This window comes from Octopus sinensis, linkage group LG2, assembly GCF_006345805.1.
Source record: "Octopus sinensis linkage group LG2, ASM634580v1, whole genome shotgun sequence".
Lineage (NCBI taxonomy): Eukaryota > Metazoa > Mollusca > Cephalopoda > Octopoda > Octopodidae > Octopus > Octopus sinensis.
In genome coordinates this window covers 64893959-64913651 of record NC_042998.1, presented here as the reverse complement: position 1 = coordinate 64913651, position 19693 = coordinate 64893959, and the positions used below count along the sequence as shown (strand labels likewise).

Below are 19693 nucleotides of genomic sequence, written 5' to 3'. Positions count from 1 at the left end.
TCATAATTTCTTCAGCTTGAATCTTACCTAGCATCACATCTCGTGTAAAAGTTAAATTTATCTCCAATTTATACAGGTTATTTTGGACCCAGGACAAACGGAAGGTTCTAAATCTTGGCTGTCATCATTTTATGAGTATCTGTATTCTCGTGGATAAATAACTCACACACGATATTCATATTTTTCTACTTACAAACGACACGCACAATGTAAATCCCATGAAAAAAATATTAATTCTCTTTCCGCCAGATAATGAGGATAAAGTAATCGAGAAATTACCAGCCAATCAACAAAGCTCGAAAAAGTCCCTATTAATTAGTAGTTTCAAACAATGCATAAAATGTATTTTGATATTTTCCAAAGTACTGCAATATTTCATTTACCGTAATAATACTTTCTGTTCCAATACGTGTGAGACTGCCATATAGAACAGCCTCCCCTAACACTTGAGCCGTAAGACTTCAATCATCTCATTTACATCTTTACATATACGTGAAACTCCAGATCTTTTTTCAGCCACCAGTGTGCTCTTACACTCCAGAATTTTGATGGACACTCTATTGATAACCTCGACATCAAGACATCTCGCGAACAGGTCAGGTATGCAAACAGTACATCAATAATTTAATCAAGCTTTATGGCTTACATCAAAGTTGCTGTCAATCCTTAATATTCAAATGTGTAGAAATAATTTACGAATCCACATTATCGCTTCTAGTGCGTATCAGAGTCTATCTCTTTAAGCTCAGTGATATATTTCGTCGGCCGATCGCAGATAACTCTTGTCTTAATTTTTCTCTAAACATTCATAAGCAAACATCCTACTCATAGATCCACGGCGCACCAAACGAAACATGTGCTTAGTGAAAAGCAATCCTGGAATGCCTACGAATATGACAAAGGAAGTCACATCCTCCTCAGAGCTCGTCAATCAACTGCTTCAATCATTTCAACTATCAAGGTAAACGTTTCATTTCTAAAATCATTGTATATGAAAAAGCTGCAGTGGCAACACTCACCACCACATCGAATACTAATCCCTATAAATGACAGTCTCTGCAAGCAAAATTACCACTAACAGAAGGAATTTCAACCGTGTTTTGTGGTCTGCTACCACAACAGCTCCTTTATAGTATCAAGTTAGCTCAAGACACCATCAGCAGGAACCACGTTCGAGCCGTACTCCTCTACCGTTTTGACGTGGCGAGGTCCCCCACCTTTCGGAGGTGTCTTCTTTCTTCGTCTTTCTTCTGTTCCCTAGCCTCTTCGATGTAGCGTCAACGAGTGTCAGCGGACGACTGACTGTCTTGTCAATTTTTTTTTCCTTTAAATACCTGCTGCTAGTCTCCAGCAGACAGCTCCAGCAAGTTGTTACGTGACACTGTCTCAACTTTAACTGACCAATGAAGGCGCGTAGTCTCAGCCCACGCATTCTCTAATCGATACCGTCATCTCTCAATCAGCGAAGCTAATTCAGTGTCAGCTTGTCTCACCTAGTGATGTCATTTTCCGCCGGCATGTTATGACTTTCAAGCCATTTTTGGTCTTCCTGCTTCAGCCATATATAGAAGCTGGCGTTTTTGACCGCCTCCTGTACTCTCCTTATTAGTTTTCTCAGCTCCGAGCTAGAAAAAACAAAAACTATCCACAAATAAAGCAATTGGATTTATGTATCAATATAATTTCGCCAAAGAAATAAAATAATTTGCACCACACTAAAAACCAACCATTTACAAATATCATGTGTGAGATACAATAGAGTGCATTTGCCACGGATAGGAGGGTGCTTTTTCATCATATAATGAAATCCTTTGTTATAAGAAGAGAAATAAGATGCCTGATCAATCTAAAATAGCATGCAAACCAAATTGTGCTAACAAACAAGTCACCTCTTCAGTCAATTAATTTTATTATTCAAACATCAATATTTTTTTTTTCTGCTCATCGTTTTTGGCTGTGTTAATCGTAATGCTGTCAGTTACATACTTCTGAATTTAATAAATCCTCGTTCGAGTGTTCCCAATCAATTGTAGTCTTACATCACTTAAATACTAGACTCAGACGTCCTTCCTCAGTCTATCTATGTAGGCTAAGTTTCTCTACCTACTTCAATACATTTTTATGCTGCAAAATATTCAGGCGTTATACCAGGATTAGAACTCTGATAACCCCCATTCACTGAACTAAAATTCACAAGCATCACAATATTGAGAAGTATATTTGCCACCTAAATGTGGTTAACTCTTAAGGGTTAATGCTACTATAGCTTGTAGTCCCATGAAGACATCTCCTACAGCTGGTTATTGACACACATTCTGCCCCCTATCAGTATTTGCAAAGGGAAGTAATCTTTCCCATCTCCAGCCTGACGTGATGCACACGGATCCAAGTTACTGGGTATTGACCCGTCATCAGCGTGTGGCAACCTCCGGTTGGCGATTGGAAGTGGTTCTCAATGCAAATATATATATACGTTTTCCAATGACGAAATTTATCACTGCTTGTGACGAGATTTATTATTGCTTGTTTCCATTTTTGTCGATCAGTGAGTTTTCGTCACTGGAAAAGGTATATATATTTGCATTGAGAACCACGTCCCATAGCCAACCCGTGGTTGTCACACGCTGATGACAGGTCAATACCCAGAAACTCGACTCCGTGTGTATCACGTCAGCCTGGAGATGGGAAAGATGACTTTCCTGTGCAAATACTGATAGGGCACAGAATGTGTATCAATAGCCAGCTGGAGGAAGAGTAGCATTCACCCTTAAGGGTTAACCACATATAGGTGGCAAATATACTTCACGATGTCGTGTAGCTATTATTTATACCTCGCTCAAAGATTTGTTATTGCATTACAATATTGTCTTCTAAAAGGTAGGATCCGTCTGGAAACGCTCGGATTGGTGTTATATCGGAATGTACACTAGATTCCACCGAAAATGTATTGATTATTTCTAATATATTTTTGTGTCGCTGTACATGTTTAAAAAATTGCGAATTTGAAACAATATTCTGAAATTATTTGATTACATATTTTACTAAACTGGCAAAATGTGTGAAGATTTGAAATGTCATGACGTATTACATTTATGTTTGAAAGGTCATTTAAAGTTGCATATTGTCTTCGAATATAAGCAAATATAGTTTTTAAAAATTCGTTTTGGAACGCCATAATGATATAAGAGATAATACAATGAAGTTTCCCGTAAATGTTTAAATATTTTTTCGATATTTACTGCTTCAAGGAATGTTAACATTTGCTCTTGTTCAAATACTCGTACAGATTCTGAAGTATTCACTTATATTGATATATAAATGCAGTTATTTTAGCTTTAACTCATAAATATCGACTTGGCTAGACGATATAATATGTTTAATGGTGAAAGTAAATTACCTGCTGGGAGTAATGGTTAAACCATGTGGTACTGCAAGAATATTGGCTTCTACATTAAGCATTCTTGATCGACATATCTATATCAGTGATTCTACATTCAATATAAAGAATATTATAATTAAAAATCTTCGGCCATGTATAGCTTCTATCCCATATTCAAGAAATAAATCATGAATTGTAAATAATGTATTATATGTTTACAGGAAACGTTTCGTAATACGCGAAACGTTACCTTAAAGAAAATACTCCACGTCACGGGTTTGGTTGTTGTTATTTTGCTTTAAACATCCAACATGTATTCTCAGCAGGAGGGCTGTGTGGTAAGTAGCTTGCTTACTAACCACAGGCTTCCGGGTTCAGTCCCACTGCGTGGTAACTTGGGCAAGTGTCTTCTACTATAGCTTCGGGCCGACCAAATCCTTGTGAGTGTATTTAGTAGACTGAAGAATCCCTTCATATGTGTACATGTGTGTGTGTGTGTGTATGCGTGTGTGTGTATTTGCGTATCTATATTTGTCCCCCCAACATCGCTTGACAACCGGTGCTGGTATGTTTACGTTCCCGTTACTTAACGGTTCGGCATAAGAGAATGATAGAATATGTACTAGGATAACAAAGGATAAGTCCTGGAGTCGATATGCTCGACTAAAGACGATGCTCCAGTATGGCCAGAGTCAAATGATTGAAACAAATAAAAGAAGAAAAAAGGAAATAAAAAGAAACATCCAGCGACAAAATAGTGAAACCCAGTTACCAGATATATTCCACGCTCTAACTTCATTCTCTATGACGAAAAATATTCTCATTCAGTTTTATTTTTATTCGGGTGTAATACACCTTTTACCCCAAAGCGATTAGTTCAACAGTAATTTTCTCTCAATAAGTTACATGAAGCTGCCGATATAATGATAATTTATATGATGCTTGTAGGAATATGATAATAATATAGGAGACGTACCTACATACATTCATACACACACACACACACACACAAACATATACATATATATATATTATATATATATATATATATATATATATATATATATATATATATATATATATATATATATACGTATGTATGTGTGTATGTAGGTATTAGCCAGTTAGACGAACACCTACGACACGAATGAGCTGTGCAACATTAGACATTTTTTTCCGGGTATGTCTAACCTACTGGCATACCAACAGACAATCCGTCTGCTTTTTTCTTCATTATATCCTTGCACTCAGTGAATACTGACTTAGTTTCCGTAGCTGATGAACAGAAACGACACAGAAGCGTATGCGACGTACGATATGTCGTCTCTCACGGCCCATAGCAAAGCGCATATTTGATTTGGGAAGGGAACTTTTCTCCTGTGAATATTTTAGCAAATGGTCTCTTTGATAGAATTGAACGCGTAAAGCATTATCTTACAGGAATATTTTTATATAATGCTGATTCGTGTGCCTATGTGTGTGTATACACACACATACATGCATATACATATATGCAGACATATATATGTGTGTATGTGCGCATGCGGGTGTGTATGTGTGTGTGTATGAGGGAGTACCCAACAGAAACTGGAATTTTACAACTATTTATTCACTTAGTTTTTTCATTGATTACGCAATTATCATCTTAAAATTTTTCTCCATTTGAAGCAATGCATCGGTCTAGACACGTTTTCCACTGTTCAAATCAGGCCTGGAACTCTTGTGAAGTGATGCCTCTTAGCGCCTCCGTCGGTTTTCTTTTCTTGTTTTCTTCATCTCTTCCACACCTAAAGATTCCTTAGCGCCAGCCTCCGAAACCGGTGATAACCTTCGAATAATGGTCTGGATCATCCTCCAACTTTTCTTTCAGTTCACAACACGTGAATTCTTTTGATCTTCTGTGAGCAAGCAAGGCACAAATTTTGCTGCAACACTTTTCAATCGCAATTCCTCATTCAAAATTCCTTGACACGAGATCCAAGATAGACCAGTCACATTAACAAGATCAATTCACGAATTTTCATGTTTCCAATCGTTCATGGGGTCGACGTTCACCCTTAACGTGGTTGATCTTCAAGCGACAGGTGTCAATTTTTAAAGCATGAAAACCACTCGTAAACTTTTATTTACAATCTTATAATAATATGATATAAGATAATATAATATCATAAAATGATAGAATATTAAACATCCATTCTGATTGGAATAGTACTTTCATGCATTAAATTATGTAATCTTCAGGTTCATGTAATAGTGGTGACAGTTATGTTTTGCAGAACCTGAAGATATCATAGTTTAACGCATGAAAGTACTGGTTCCATCAAAATGGATATTTAATATTCTAGCATTTTATTGTATTATCTTATATTATTATTACATTGTAAATAAAAATTGAAAATCAGACAAAGTTAGGATTTCCTTGATTATTACATATTTTTATACACAATCATAAACATCAGTGTATACACACACAGATATACATATATATATATATATATATATATATATATTACTCACACACGAGCACACACACTCATAAATACATATTGGGACAAACCAATTGTTATTTCTTTATTATATTGGGACAAGCCAATTGTAGTCCAGGTTTCCGCCGCTAGAATCCTCTTGATTCGAACTTCAGTCACCAATCTCCAGACCGGCGTCATCATGTAGTATCGTACTGCCACGTTATGCGTCTTTGTTTTTCAGTGCTTCTCTCCTGTTCGCCTTATTTTAATTTTTTTTTTTGCGATGGCTGAAACGAAGGAATATCGAGCTTCCGTGATATTCTGTTTTCGCATGGGGAAAACGGTGGCCGAAATAGTTTTCATGCCTCAAATAACTTACTGGGACGCTGCCATGAAAAAACATTATATATATATATATATATATATATAATATATATATATATATATATATATGTATATATATGTATATATGTATATACGCATACATGTAGGCACATACACACGTGTATATACATGTGTGTTTCGTTTTACGTATATACAATAGAACTTGCTAATATTGATATATACAAAAATATGTGTGCAGGTAACTTGCAACCATATGCATGTCCATTGTGCATGACTCTCCAAATGCGTCTTTATCTCTTCCTGTAACACATCTTACAATTCAGACGGCAACACAGCTTACAATTTCATGATCAGTCTGTAACCACATGTCTTGAAAATTTATATATTCTGCTATACCTTACAGTTTCGCGTTTCCGTCATATCATGGCGTTTTGTTACAAGAAGTTATCATGTGTGTCTTAAAAGTCTTTAATTTCACTACTGTCCATTAACTTTAGGCTAATTATATGCAACGCAAAAGTGGTGAACTCACAGCACTGATGTAGCATCGGACAAAATCCCAGCTCATTAGGTTTTGAATTGTCACTTCTATTTTTCAGTCATTTTCGGTTGTTAAAATAAAGTAACAGTCAAGTACTGGATTCGACATAATGGACTTTCCCACTCCCTCTTATTTGCGGGCAATCAATCCTACAACAGACGGCTGTCCCTTTCAAGAAGAATTATTTACTTTCCATCACATCTACGTCATAGAAACTGGATAACAGGCCTTGTGAATCATAAGACACGAGAACAACTATGCAAGGCTGGTTTATTAAATGTGTACTCTATTTTCTAAGACAATGGAATAGAATGTTAGGAAATATTAAGACTTAAATTTGGATTGCTGTATAGTTCTAAGTTTGCATAATTCTTTTCACTTTTAGTGATGTAGTGTTCTGTATTAAATGTGTCTCGAAATGTTGATAACTTGTTCTATATTACCAGAAAGTATATTCCTAATAACGTTTAGCTTATTTTGTGTTACTGACTACAGACCTGAACAAATTATGTCAATTATATAAGAAATTGTAATTTGTTAACATGAAAGGAAGGAATATATTAATATTTTTGGTGGTCTTTCATCAGTGTGAACCATTAATAATTGAATAGGACATAATACTGTAGCAAAATTTGCATAGCATATAAACCAAATTTCTTTCAAAGCTAATTAGTTTAAACATATACATAACATATCCGAAGTAAATATAAATATGAAATTATAGCTATATATGATATAACGCTGAGTTTTCTGACGTAACATCATAAAACTTGGTGCGTCTCTACTTCTCTCATATGTATCTCTTTATATTCAGACATAAACACACATACACCTACGAGCGCACAAACACACACACACATGTACACACATGCACATGCAAACTCACTCGCACATATACGTTGCTATATGTCGGACCAATGCCAATGCCATTTGTTATGGAACCTGAAGTTGAAAGTTTGCCCCATTGATCCGTGCTACGCGGTAGTGCGTTTCACGCCACTTATTTTAGCCTGAAGACTGCGTAGCGTGAAACTTAGGTCACAAGCACTCCTAATCGACGAGGTTATTTTAATTGATCATTTTCATCACAATAATTAACTAGTGTGTTATATATTTGAGTAGGATAGAGCACAGGATATATAGAAAATCAGAATGCCCTGTAGTAAGTTTGATACATTTTAGAAATATATAAAGAGATATGTAATCCATTCAGTTCCCAAAATAAATCATGAAATGACATTGTATAAGACTGATTAACTTTTATATGATAGAAATAGACAATTAGAAGTAATTTTTCTGCATCGAGTTTTTTAACTATGCATCACAATGTGCTTTTATATTGAGCCATACGAACCACTTACGGTTAAATAGAATAGGTTAGACAGAATCTTTATTATGCGTATTCGGTGTGTAATGTTTAACATTCACTATGAGTTATGAACTGTTCGCCTTGTCAGCTGGTACCGTCAGAATTCAGTTAAAGGTTTGAGCATAGAGTTCCATGTTCTGGAATGTGATAGTTATTTGAGTGGACGTAAAAGTGTTAAAACGAGCAAAAGACAAAAAATGGATTAATGTAAGTTGTACTTTACGGTTTGTTACAAATGTTGGTGTGTGTATATAAAATGTTGTACAATGATGTTTAGAAAATATCGATTTATTTTCGAGTATTCATATACGTGTTTGTGCATGTGCTTGTGTGTGTGTGAGAGAGTTTGTGTGTGTGCGTACATAACCAAATATCTATGCTTATATATATATATATATATATAATATATATATATATATATATATATATATATATATATATATATATAATATATATATATATATATATAATATATATATATATATGCATATGCGCATATACCTACATATATATGTGTGTGTATGCGTGTGTATGCATATACACAAATACATATACAATATAAATATATATATATAAATATATATATATGTGTGTGTGTGTATACATATGTGTGTGCATGTGAGTGTTATCTATACATTAATTCACTTTTTTTTATCATCCCACCAATACAATAGAAAGAACGAGTGAAAGCTTATTTTGTTCAATCAAATCTTATTGAGACCTACGTACTAGCTATTCTTTTGTACAGTTTTGTTTCTGATACTAAGTTTCGCGTACGATAATGGGACCTCTATTGATAAAATGCTCCAGCTGTTTACGTAAACTTTTTGTGTTGCTTTTGATCAATTTGTAAAGTCATTTGTCCTGCTTAAGTGACGTTTGCTCTATGAAAAAGCAAAAAAGAGCAATAGAATTCAAGAAATCCTGAACGTATGTTTTGTTAGTGTCATTCTGTGAAATAACCATCTGTTAAATGCCTATATAAGCTAGCTTCTGAGACCGATTTCTCATCACTTGCTCATTTGCAATCTCTAATCATGAAGGTTCAAGCAATTATCCTTTTCTTCTTCGCTATTGCATACTGCTATGGTAAGTATCAATATTTCTATTTAGCATGTACTTATTTCAAGAAATACTGAAATTAAAAATCGGAATTTGATTTTTAGTAGCAGTTAAACTCACTTAATTCATGTGAATTAAGAAAAAATAATTCTTTCGGTTTTATGAATTATATAGAGCTACTCTCGTAACGAATGCTTTTAATTTACTCTTAAAGCCTTTTTTAAAGTTTCCTCAGTGTTCAAATTTTTGTGTAGTTAATGAAGAAGGACGAATGTGCTGAAGTTGACCGGACTGTCCAATGTCAAAAAGTTTCGTGATACACCATGCATAACGATTCGAACTTGTCGCCTTAATCAATTCTAGCACAGGTGTTTTACTTAAGAAAATATTTCAATTCAATATTGAGAGCTACCGTTGTGTTCCCCTGCTACAAACGCTTAACTCAAGTGACCAGTAACGTTTAAAGGTATAAGTGTACTTAAGAGAGCCATGGGTATCGCTGGTCGCAAAGAGGGATTAGATGCGTTTTTTTCGCAGACGGTATGCCAAATGAATCGCCAAGGAGAATGGTATCAAGAAACTGTCTATTTCTGAAGATGGAATTTCGTAGAATTCATTATGAATGAACGAGCGTTTATATTTATTTTTTTAAAAAAACCACCGTAATTCTAATTCACACTATTCAGCTCCAAGAGAACCGAAAATAAATTTCTAAATTGCATGAAATATTAACTTTCTCTTAAAATGATAACGCATGAAATTGTGTAAAAGGTACTTTAGTTCGGTCTTACTTTGTGCCATCAATTATCAAGAATGGTTAATGTCAATGATTGTTTTAGAGCTTGTGCGACTGACTGGAAACTATATTCTCAAACTGGACTGTTATTCAGATAGCAACAATAGAGTGCATTCTGTTAAAAAACACTGAACGTCCAGCTGGAAATGATTAAGTGACAATTTTATATAAAGTAAATATATTTCCCTTTTACAGTAACATGTATATTGATTTCATTTATATAACTACATCTATAAAAAATTTAATATAATCATTTCTTAAATGGTATTTTCTTTTCTGTTTTTCAGCATCCGTCAGCGACATGGTTTCCATGAGTAAGTATTCTTCACGTCTGAATTGAGTTTTTTCCATACACTAGATTAGAATTATCTGTCAAAGGCTATACAATTTCTTATATAAGCTTTTGGCTTACACATATTAGAAAACATTGTGTTTTACAGCGAACGCTACATTTTCGTTCCAATATCAACACGTACTAAGAAATATTTTCTTCAGGCTTACGGGTAGAAATTCAAGGGGAAGATTCTATACGTGGAATAAGCAAGGATCTATTTAATTTGCTCTGAGTATGCTACTGTAAGGACTTTCTGAAGTATGCCTTTACTAAGCTCAGAATCTCTTTCACTCATCCAGATTCTATAAAGTATCCAGTGGGATATTGTTCCAGAAGGGATTTGAGTTAACTATTAGAATCTACCGTTATATACGACAGCAATAAATTCATGGAGAATATGCACAGCATCATTGAGTGATGTTGATTGTCCTTACACAATACTCAGGTCACCGTTTGTGAGATAACATGATTTGTTAGCTATTTAGTACGCAATGAACACGACCAGACTTTACGAATGATTATAACGTAATCGGGACTACACTGGAAAGCTTCCCCAGTTGTACTGCCATTTTCCCTACTCCAACGGACAGAATGATGAATTTCTGAAATATATGAAATATGTTTTAAGTGGCTATAAGAACTTCTATTGTTAGTGTTTCCTCGGTCTCTTAAGGAATAATAGACAATTATCAACGCCAGATTAAATCCCCGTTCTATTAAGTTCAAAGTCCTAAAGTGCAATCATTCTAAAAACAGACAAAAACATATTTTTATTTAGCTTCTATATCTCAGTTTAGTTTGACGCCATTGATATAAAAACTATTTCGCATTAGATGTTTGGAAGGTGAAGTAGATGAAGATAAGCCGTTATAATAAATATACACATTTAGACTGTTGCACGTGACGGGACACTATATATATATACATACATGTACATATCTATACATACATGTACATACATATGTACATAGATATACATATATATATATAAATATATGCATATGTATATATATTTATGTATATCTATATATCTATATATATATATATATATAATATATATATATATATATATATATATATATATATATATATATATATATATATATATATATATATATGTATATATATATATATATATATATATACAATTAAGGGCTCCTAAATTAAGATGCCGAGTGCTGGGAACACAAAAAGGGGATGAATTTATCGAGAGTGAAAATCAAAAACGTTTACCGATAAGTTATCGGTAAACGTTTTTGATTTTCACTCTCGATAAATTCATCCCCTTTTTGTGTTCCCAGCACTCGGCATCTTAATTTAGGAGCCCTTAATTGTATAACTACATGAATAATATTTTTCTATGTGAATAATATTTTTGTCTTATGACTAATTTGTCTTTTGTGCTGGGCACCTGGTAGTAAATAATATTACTACCCTTCTTGTTTATATTCGTATATATATATATATATAATATATATATATATTTGCAGATATATATAATACATATATACATATATATATTCATATATATATATACATATATATATATGCATATATATACGTATATATTCATATATATATAATATATATATATATATTATATATATATATATATATATATACATATATATATAAATATATATATACATATATATTCATACACACACACACGCACTGACACACGCACATACATACACACACACACACACACATATATATATATATAGGAAAAAATAGAATTTGAAAATGCACTGAGAATGGTAAAAACCTTTTTTTTATATTAAAATATTTGAAGCTTTAATCGGTTTCAGAATTTAGGCTCATTTTTAAAATGTTCACATAGAAATGAGTAGCTTATGTTGCAGCTGTCTTGCTTCAGACAGTTGTTTGAATTTGCCCTGTTTTTATAGGGAATTCATTGCGTAAATTAGTATATGTTCTGAATAGGATTTGTTTGTTAGAGGTCCGTCACATAACTGGTCTTCAGAATTTTTGTAGGTGAACAACTAAGTCCGTCTGCTAGTGTAAATGGCCAATGTTGAAGCAGACACGGTTGAGTCAACGAGTCGAAACAATCCGTCTAGAATAAAATATCGTTGTTTCATATATATGTGTGTGTGTGTGTATGTGTGCGTGCGTGCGTGTATGTACATATATCATAGTATATTATGTATATATACGGGCACAAGAGTGACTTTATGGAAAGACGTTTGCTTCTCAAGCAAATGATTGCAGGTTCAGTCCCACTGCGTGGCACCTTATGTAGATGTCTTTTACTATAGCCTCAGGCCGACAAAAGCCTTGTGAGTAGATGTGGTACATGGAAACCGAAAGAATTCCATCGTATATATACGCTTGTATGCTTTTGTATGCCAGTGTCAATATACATATAAAAGGCCTGTGTTTGGTCCCCACGCCATTATCACTTAACAATCGATGCTGGTGTGTTTACATCCCCGTATCTAGCGGTTCGGCAAAACAGACCGATAGAATAATTACTGGGCTTACAAAGAATCAGTCGTGGTGTCGATTTGCTCGATTAAATGAGACAAATTAAAGAATAAAAGAATAAAGAATATATATATATATATATATATATATATGTATATTTGTATGTATATATGCATGTGTTTGTGTGTGCGTATGTTTGTGTGTGTGTGTATTTAGTAAGAGTTACATATATTATTATTTAAAGCAGTTTGTCTCGATTCTGCGAGATTAATAGTTTCGCAGGCATTGAACAGAAACCTGACTTGTTCAGGCTTAGATAATCGGATTCGGAATTACTGGTATTTTGATATTGTCCCAATGGCCGTTGAAAAATGAAAAGGCAAAACGGCCAGAATTATTCTTAAAAATACACATAAATTCCCACGCCACTGATTTAGCGTTGGTATTTTCAGGTATCAATTTCTAAACAATGTGAACAGATTTAATGAAACTATGATTTTGTTAATATACTGAAATAAATATTTTCCTGCATCAGTAGCAAATTTTATAAAAACATTAGCATTCTATAAATTTTCGGTTGAACGCCATTTATGACAATGATATTAGGTGAAATATATTGATTTTCTTTTATTTTCCAATATAGCATATACGTTAACTTATATATTTTCTCCCTCTTTCTATTTAGTTCCTGATGGCCCTGCCGGATCACGTGAGTCTATCTTCATTTTCCACACCAAATGATATTTCAGTCAATATACATACGAAATGATGTTATATTCCTCTATTTATGTGCTTATTAGATATATATATATATATATATATATATGATAAATAAAAATATATGCATACATACAAACATATATGTACGTACCTACATCTACATGTATATATACATGCATATATAAATAATTATACGTGAGTACAGGACACCACAATAAGATATATATATATATATATATAACAATCCCATTTAATATGGTCCTTTAAAATGTACATTAATGATTGAATTTATAAAACGCACGTCTCTTCCTGTATAATCACCACTGTGCGTTGGTGTTTTACTTAGTGCGTTGCATAATCATTACAAATGTAACACAAATTCTCTTTCATCTTACACTGTCAATTGTCCCATGATTTAGTTTTCTACTTCAACCTCAGCCATATGCCTTTCTATGAGCATTTGTTGTGCAAGTGTGCACTTTCTAGGCGATACAACGCATTTCTCAGTTATAAGTCTTGCAACGAAAAGCTATTCATCCATTAATTCAATACATGCAGCAGATTTTCTATACATTAGAGTAAAATTTAATGTTAGAATGGATGTTTTTAACCAATGATGCTGTCGATGCAACAATAATTTCTACTGAATCACAACTCTCTCCATTTTGAGTATTACATAAAATATTGTGTTTTATATATATTCTTTCTCTCGCTAACACCTGCTTTTTTTTCTCAGACTATTAATGAGGGGACACACAGAGGGAGATAAGGATGGACGTTTATTAACCTGATTGGCAGGATGAAATATCGTAAGATTTGGTCACGAAGAGGAACACATATTTGTCGAGATTTTTATTTTAAAAATATTCGTTTCGTAAACAAAGAAAAACTATTGTTTCTACGATCGACAAAATATCCATCGAGTTTGAAAATAATTGTTCTTGTATTAGTGTAACTTTAGCAGCAGCCAAACGTTCTTTAGCTGATGCTTTTATAGCCCTTTGTTCGTTCTTTAAAAGCAATTAGCTTGGCTCAGCTGTCTGCTTTTCTTTCATGTCTGCCTGTCCTCTCGTCTGTGCTGCTACTGTTTTTCTAAGTAGCGAAGGTGCGCTGAATTTGTAGTGATGGTTAGGCTCAGAAAGAAGCGTACCAAGAGATGAAATTAACTCAGTCTGTCTTGTATTTGTTTATCTTCTATTGAGTTGTATTCCCCTTATTCCTATCCTCCGTTAGCTAATTGTCTACATTTGAAGATGAAAAATAACTCATTAACGCTTTACATAATATTTTCTTATAGGTCTTGCCAAGGCAAAGACTGGCTTGCAAACCGCAGGCATGATCATAGGCGAAGCAAGAGCAATGTGGTCCCGTAACACCGCAGAAGACATCGTAAAGACAAAACAGATTCCCTACCACTGCACCTTGGCTGCCAGTTATAGTAACCTTACATCTGAAGTAATCAGGGCAATGGACCAAGAGTTGCAAGTTAGTTGAAATGAATGTTATACTTTTACGTCTAATTTTCTATATACATTTTATTCATACAATATATATATATATATATATATATATATATATATATATATATATATATATATATATGTATGTATGTATGTGTATATATATATATATATAATATATATATATATAATATATATATATATATATTATATATATATATATTATATATATGTATGTATTCATGCATATATATATATATATATATATATATATATATATATATATATATATATATATATATATATATATAAATACATACATACACGTATAAAATATATAGACAACCACATATACTTACACACACATATTTACATATATTCACAAACACCAATTTGGTTTCGGATAGAAAATTTTCATAAAGCCTAGCTATGTATATTATGAGTTATATAGGCCCTCAAAACGTGGCTGACCCATAAGGGACGATGCTACTCTTGTTTACATCCCTAGGAAGACATCTTCTTCAGCTGGCTAACGACACACTGTCTGTGTCCGATCAGTATTTTCAAATGGAAATCATTGTTCCCATCTCTAGCCTTACGTGATACACACTGATCCAGGTTTCTGGATGGTAACCCGCCATCAGCATGTGACAATCACCAGCAAGGGACGAGATCTGATTCCAAACGCAAGAATACTATATGCTTTCTCCGGTGACAAACCATCGCTGATCTCGAGAAAAAGATAAACAAGCAATAATGAATTTCTGAGGAAGATGTAAAACAGAAGCAGCACGATATCGTGAAATATATTTGCCACCTCAATGTGACTGACCCATAGAGACGATCAGAGATTTATTATTAAAATTGATGAAACCAAATATTTTGAAAATGAAATACCTATACTTATGAAAATCTGTGTGTCTGTGTGTGTGAGAACGCGCGTGAGTGCCTAAGTGTTTCTGTGTGTAAATGTTTTACAATGGAAACGGTATGCATCTGCAAGACACTACTTCCATTTAATAACTATTTAACAGTTCTAAAATAACATTTTGACTAACCACAGTACTAACTTATATTTCTGGTTTTTCTTAGATCATGATCGCCGGAACCAACAAACTGATGAAAAAAATGAGAGATAATAACAAAGACGGAAACATCACATTCAATGAATATGTCGCCACAATGACACAAAACCAATTCGTCACCTCAGATGATACCGAAGATGTTGTCCGCAGCAGCTCCAAAAGTTTTGGACAGTTCCGATTGGCCACAAATTCCATTGATCAAGAAATAGTAAGTCACCTCTTTTTTTTCTTCTTAGGTTGTCTACGAAATATAAACTTATATATCAATGTGTTACAACCAAATAATAATTATTACACCTGGTTCTGTTGAAGTAAAAATATAAATTTAGTTTTGTGTGGATTTGTTCTTCTGTATTCTTTATGGCTAATATCATGAACGTCTCAATCATTAAGTGGAATACAAGTTTCTTCACATATCTATATTATAAATAAGATAGCCAAAAGAAACAGGACAAGTAAACACAGAAAAACAACCCTTCATATGTTGTCGGCTGTCTATCTATTCATCATTTCGAACAGTGAACGACAATGTGTGTCCCCAAAGACACTTTCATAAATTCTAAAATAAAATTTAGGATTTATGAAGGGTCAATGTTGGGAACAAAAACACACACATACATACACACAAACACACACACACAAACATACACACACACACACACACACACACACACACACACACACACACACACACACACACACACATATATATATATATATAAGATTGATGAGGGAAACGGAAAATGTATTTGGGACAAATCGATATTCAACGCGATGATCGTCTTGGCCCATCCTGCAGCGTGTCCTTTTCGGGTAGGATATTGAGCATCTCGTTGTGTTGTATCAACCAATGCAATGTGTGTCACCTCAGGTGTTCGGTATAAAATATATCCCACTACATATACTGAATTCCTGCGTGCATGTTATACTCACTCGTACTGTATGTAAACTAATTGACATATACCCAAAGTCCAAATAATAACTCATATATATATGCTGGCACTCCGTCGCTTACGATAAAGAGGATTGCTATTGATCCGATCAATAGAATAGCTTCTCGTGAGATTAATGTGCAAGTGGCTGATGACTCCAGACACACGAACCCCTTCACATACTTGTTAGGGAGATTCAGGGTGGCAGAAGGGGTAATAAGGCTGGTCTCTTGAAATACAGGTACTACTATTCTTTCGGAGTCGATAAATTAAGCAGCAATTGCGTACTGAGGTCGATGTAATCGACTACCCCCGCCCCCCCCCCCAAAAAAAAAAAAAATTCGGGTCTTGTGGCTAGTGTAGAAAAGAATATATTGCCTAGTCAACATTTTAGCAACAGAAATCACGTCTTATTCTCTGCTCCACTATATTTTATAAGGCATTGTTGAGTATACAAGGAGGCAAAGCTTCAGGACTACTTAATAACAATATAATGTATAATTAGGGGCATATATAGTGTATAATTCAATGTAATTAGGGGTTGATGCCTAAAGCATATCCATTAGAAAATTTTGAAATTAATTAGCAATTTAATTTTCATCGTTTTAAATTTGTCTGTTAATTATGTCACTCGGAACGCCAAATCGAGTTAAGCACTGATAATGTGGTATATATTGTTGTCAATTCCGTTTCTCATTAATCCTCTAAGGTTGACGCTGTAGCTTTATGGTTTGCAAATGATCTCATCAAAGACGCCGATATTTTGGCTGCCACCAGAATTGATATCGTTGATTTTGCAAACATCGTTGGTCTCACCGGTGCAACTGTTGACAGTTTGGAATCACTTATCGTTAAGAACGATTATGCGGAACGTAGTGTTGTCGATGTTGGAGTCATCCGATACCCTGATGCAGATCATCCTTACTTCAAGGTAAGTTTCATATCTTCATTATGTAGAATTCAACGAAAATAATATTTTGTTTTCATGTAACAAACGCCAACTCTGTGGACCCGTTCTTTTGATCAACTTAATTCATGTTAAAATTATATATTTCATAAATAGTTAACTCGATGATATTTCTTGTTTTCAATCTTTAATAGTTGACAGCAAATTTCATAAGTATAGTTACGATGATCTTCCAGAATAATGTTGCTAAACACTATATCATTTAGTTTCGGATAGAGTTAGTTTGGACCCGTAAACATGTCCACTATATTCTATATACTTATTACTGATTACCTGTAAAAATTAGTAAAACGAATTTATAAAGAAGAATCCATCTCTCTACACTGCTATTGACAATTCTAGAAATGATAAGAAAGCAATGGCAGTAACGGAATATCTTATAATAATACCACAGATTAGAAAACCAAACGTATAATTCCTATTTTTACTTTGCTTTAGCTCTTCCGTATCCAGTTGTTCGCCTACAGGAAAAGCAACCGTGTATTATTTGTTCAAAAAGATGCCAGCGGAATCCGAGGATTGTATCAATCAAAGGTCTTCAGACCCAATCCAACTATATTGGGTAAATTGAGAGCCGATGTTAGAGAAAGGGCTATGAAAGCTGCCCAAGATATGTTTGCACCTGAAAGTTTCTTTTAAATTATTGTGTAAACCCTTTATAGTAGGTCTTCTATTGGAATAAAGTGATTATAAATTATTATTTCGAGTTCATGTTTTGTTTAATTTTTTGAATATATTAACAGGTCATCGTATTTCATTTCACTTGGTCAAGATTATTTTCAAGGTCTTCCCATGAACAATAGACTACCATATTTGATGCCATAATAGATATATGAGCATATTTGATGCACCCCACTTTCAATAATATATATTCAAGGAAAAGGGGTTTAATTCGTTGAAGCATGTAATTTAGGCACAACGCCGTATATCGGATCCGTTGAATTTTGGGACATGGGCGAGGGTTATACACCACCAAATGTAGTAGTTAAATGTGTATAATGATTGTAAAAGGACAGCTATGAGATACTTCCTGGATGAGAATTATACATTTGCGTGGAATGAGCTTTACGAGAGGTTTTTTATTCGGTATATGAATTAAAAAGGAAGCCAAGTTACGGGTAACGTGAGAAATGCACTACATATTTACATGGCGAAGTACCAAGTTAAACTTTTCAAAATTTATAATATAAAGAATGATATATGAGATGTGACAAAAATGTCATTGGCATTTCCGGGATGTCATATTTATTAAGGTCAGCGAAACATATTTTTGATTTTCGTATTTGAAAATTCGTCAACGCATTTTAGAATAAAGACATATTCAATTACCAGCAAAACATTTCCGTCAACGTATAATTAAAAATAGAGATTTAAATACATTTTACAAGAGAAAATAGTATTTCGTTATCTGCTCGTAATGAGTCAGTTCAGTCGATAGGAGTGTTACAAACGTTATACAATTTGTTGTTTTAAATATTTTTGTTGACCGCGTAAACTAAAATCTTTAGACGCTTAAAACTTCGCATCAAACAATTTTCTCTACAAATTACATCTGATCAACGCACCTTCAATTTCTTTCCAATGCCGTCCTTCCTCGCCAGTTCATGTGTCCACTAGAAAAGGAAAATATATTAATAACAACACCTGATATTGATCTGTTGTATAAGCGCTCCAAATAAATGCTACCGAAGTATGTTTTATTTCTAAAAGCCTTTACAGATAGACACTTAAAAAGAATAGTCTGGTTTAACATTAATACAATAATTCATAAAGCAGCCTTCCAG

The 19693-nt window shown here is 33.7% G+C and overlaps 1 protein-coding gene across 1 annotated transcript; it reads left to right on the top strand.

Moving 5' to 3' along the window:
• The first annotated feature begins 9074 nt into the window (after window positions 1–9074).
• Window positions 9075–18609, top strand: LOC115232471. Its single transcript, XM_029802353.2, has 7 exons — window positions 9075–9191; window positions 10248–10274; window positions 13431–13454; window positions 14763–14950; window positions 16018–16218; window positions 17652–17873; window positions 18348–18609. Exons 1-7 carry the CDS (start codon window positions 9140–9142, stop codon window positions 18546–18548), a joined length of 915 nt encoding a protein of 304 aa, XP_029658213.1. The 5' UTR covers window positions 9075–9139; the 3' UTR covers window positions 18549–18609.
• Window positions 18610–19693: the final 1084 nt, after the last annotated feature.

Excerpts from the sequence above, each read along its gene's own strand:
- LOC115232471 (XM_029802353.2), top strand. The coding sequence starts at position 9,140 with ATGAAGGTTCAAGCAATTATCCTTTTCTTCTTCGCTATTGCATACTGC. Across the intron at positions 9,192-10,247 it reads CGCTATTGCATACTGCTATG|CATCCGTCAGCGACATGGTT; the intron begins GTAAGTATCAAT and ends TCTGTTTTTCAG. Across the intron at positions 14,951-16,017 it reads CAATGGACCAAGAGTTGCAA|ATCATGATCGCCGGAACCAA; the intron begins GTTAGTTGAAAT and ends GGTTTTTCTTAG.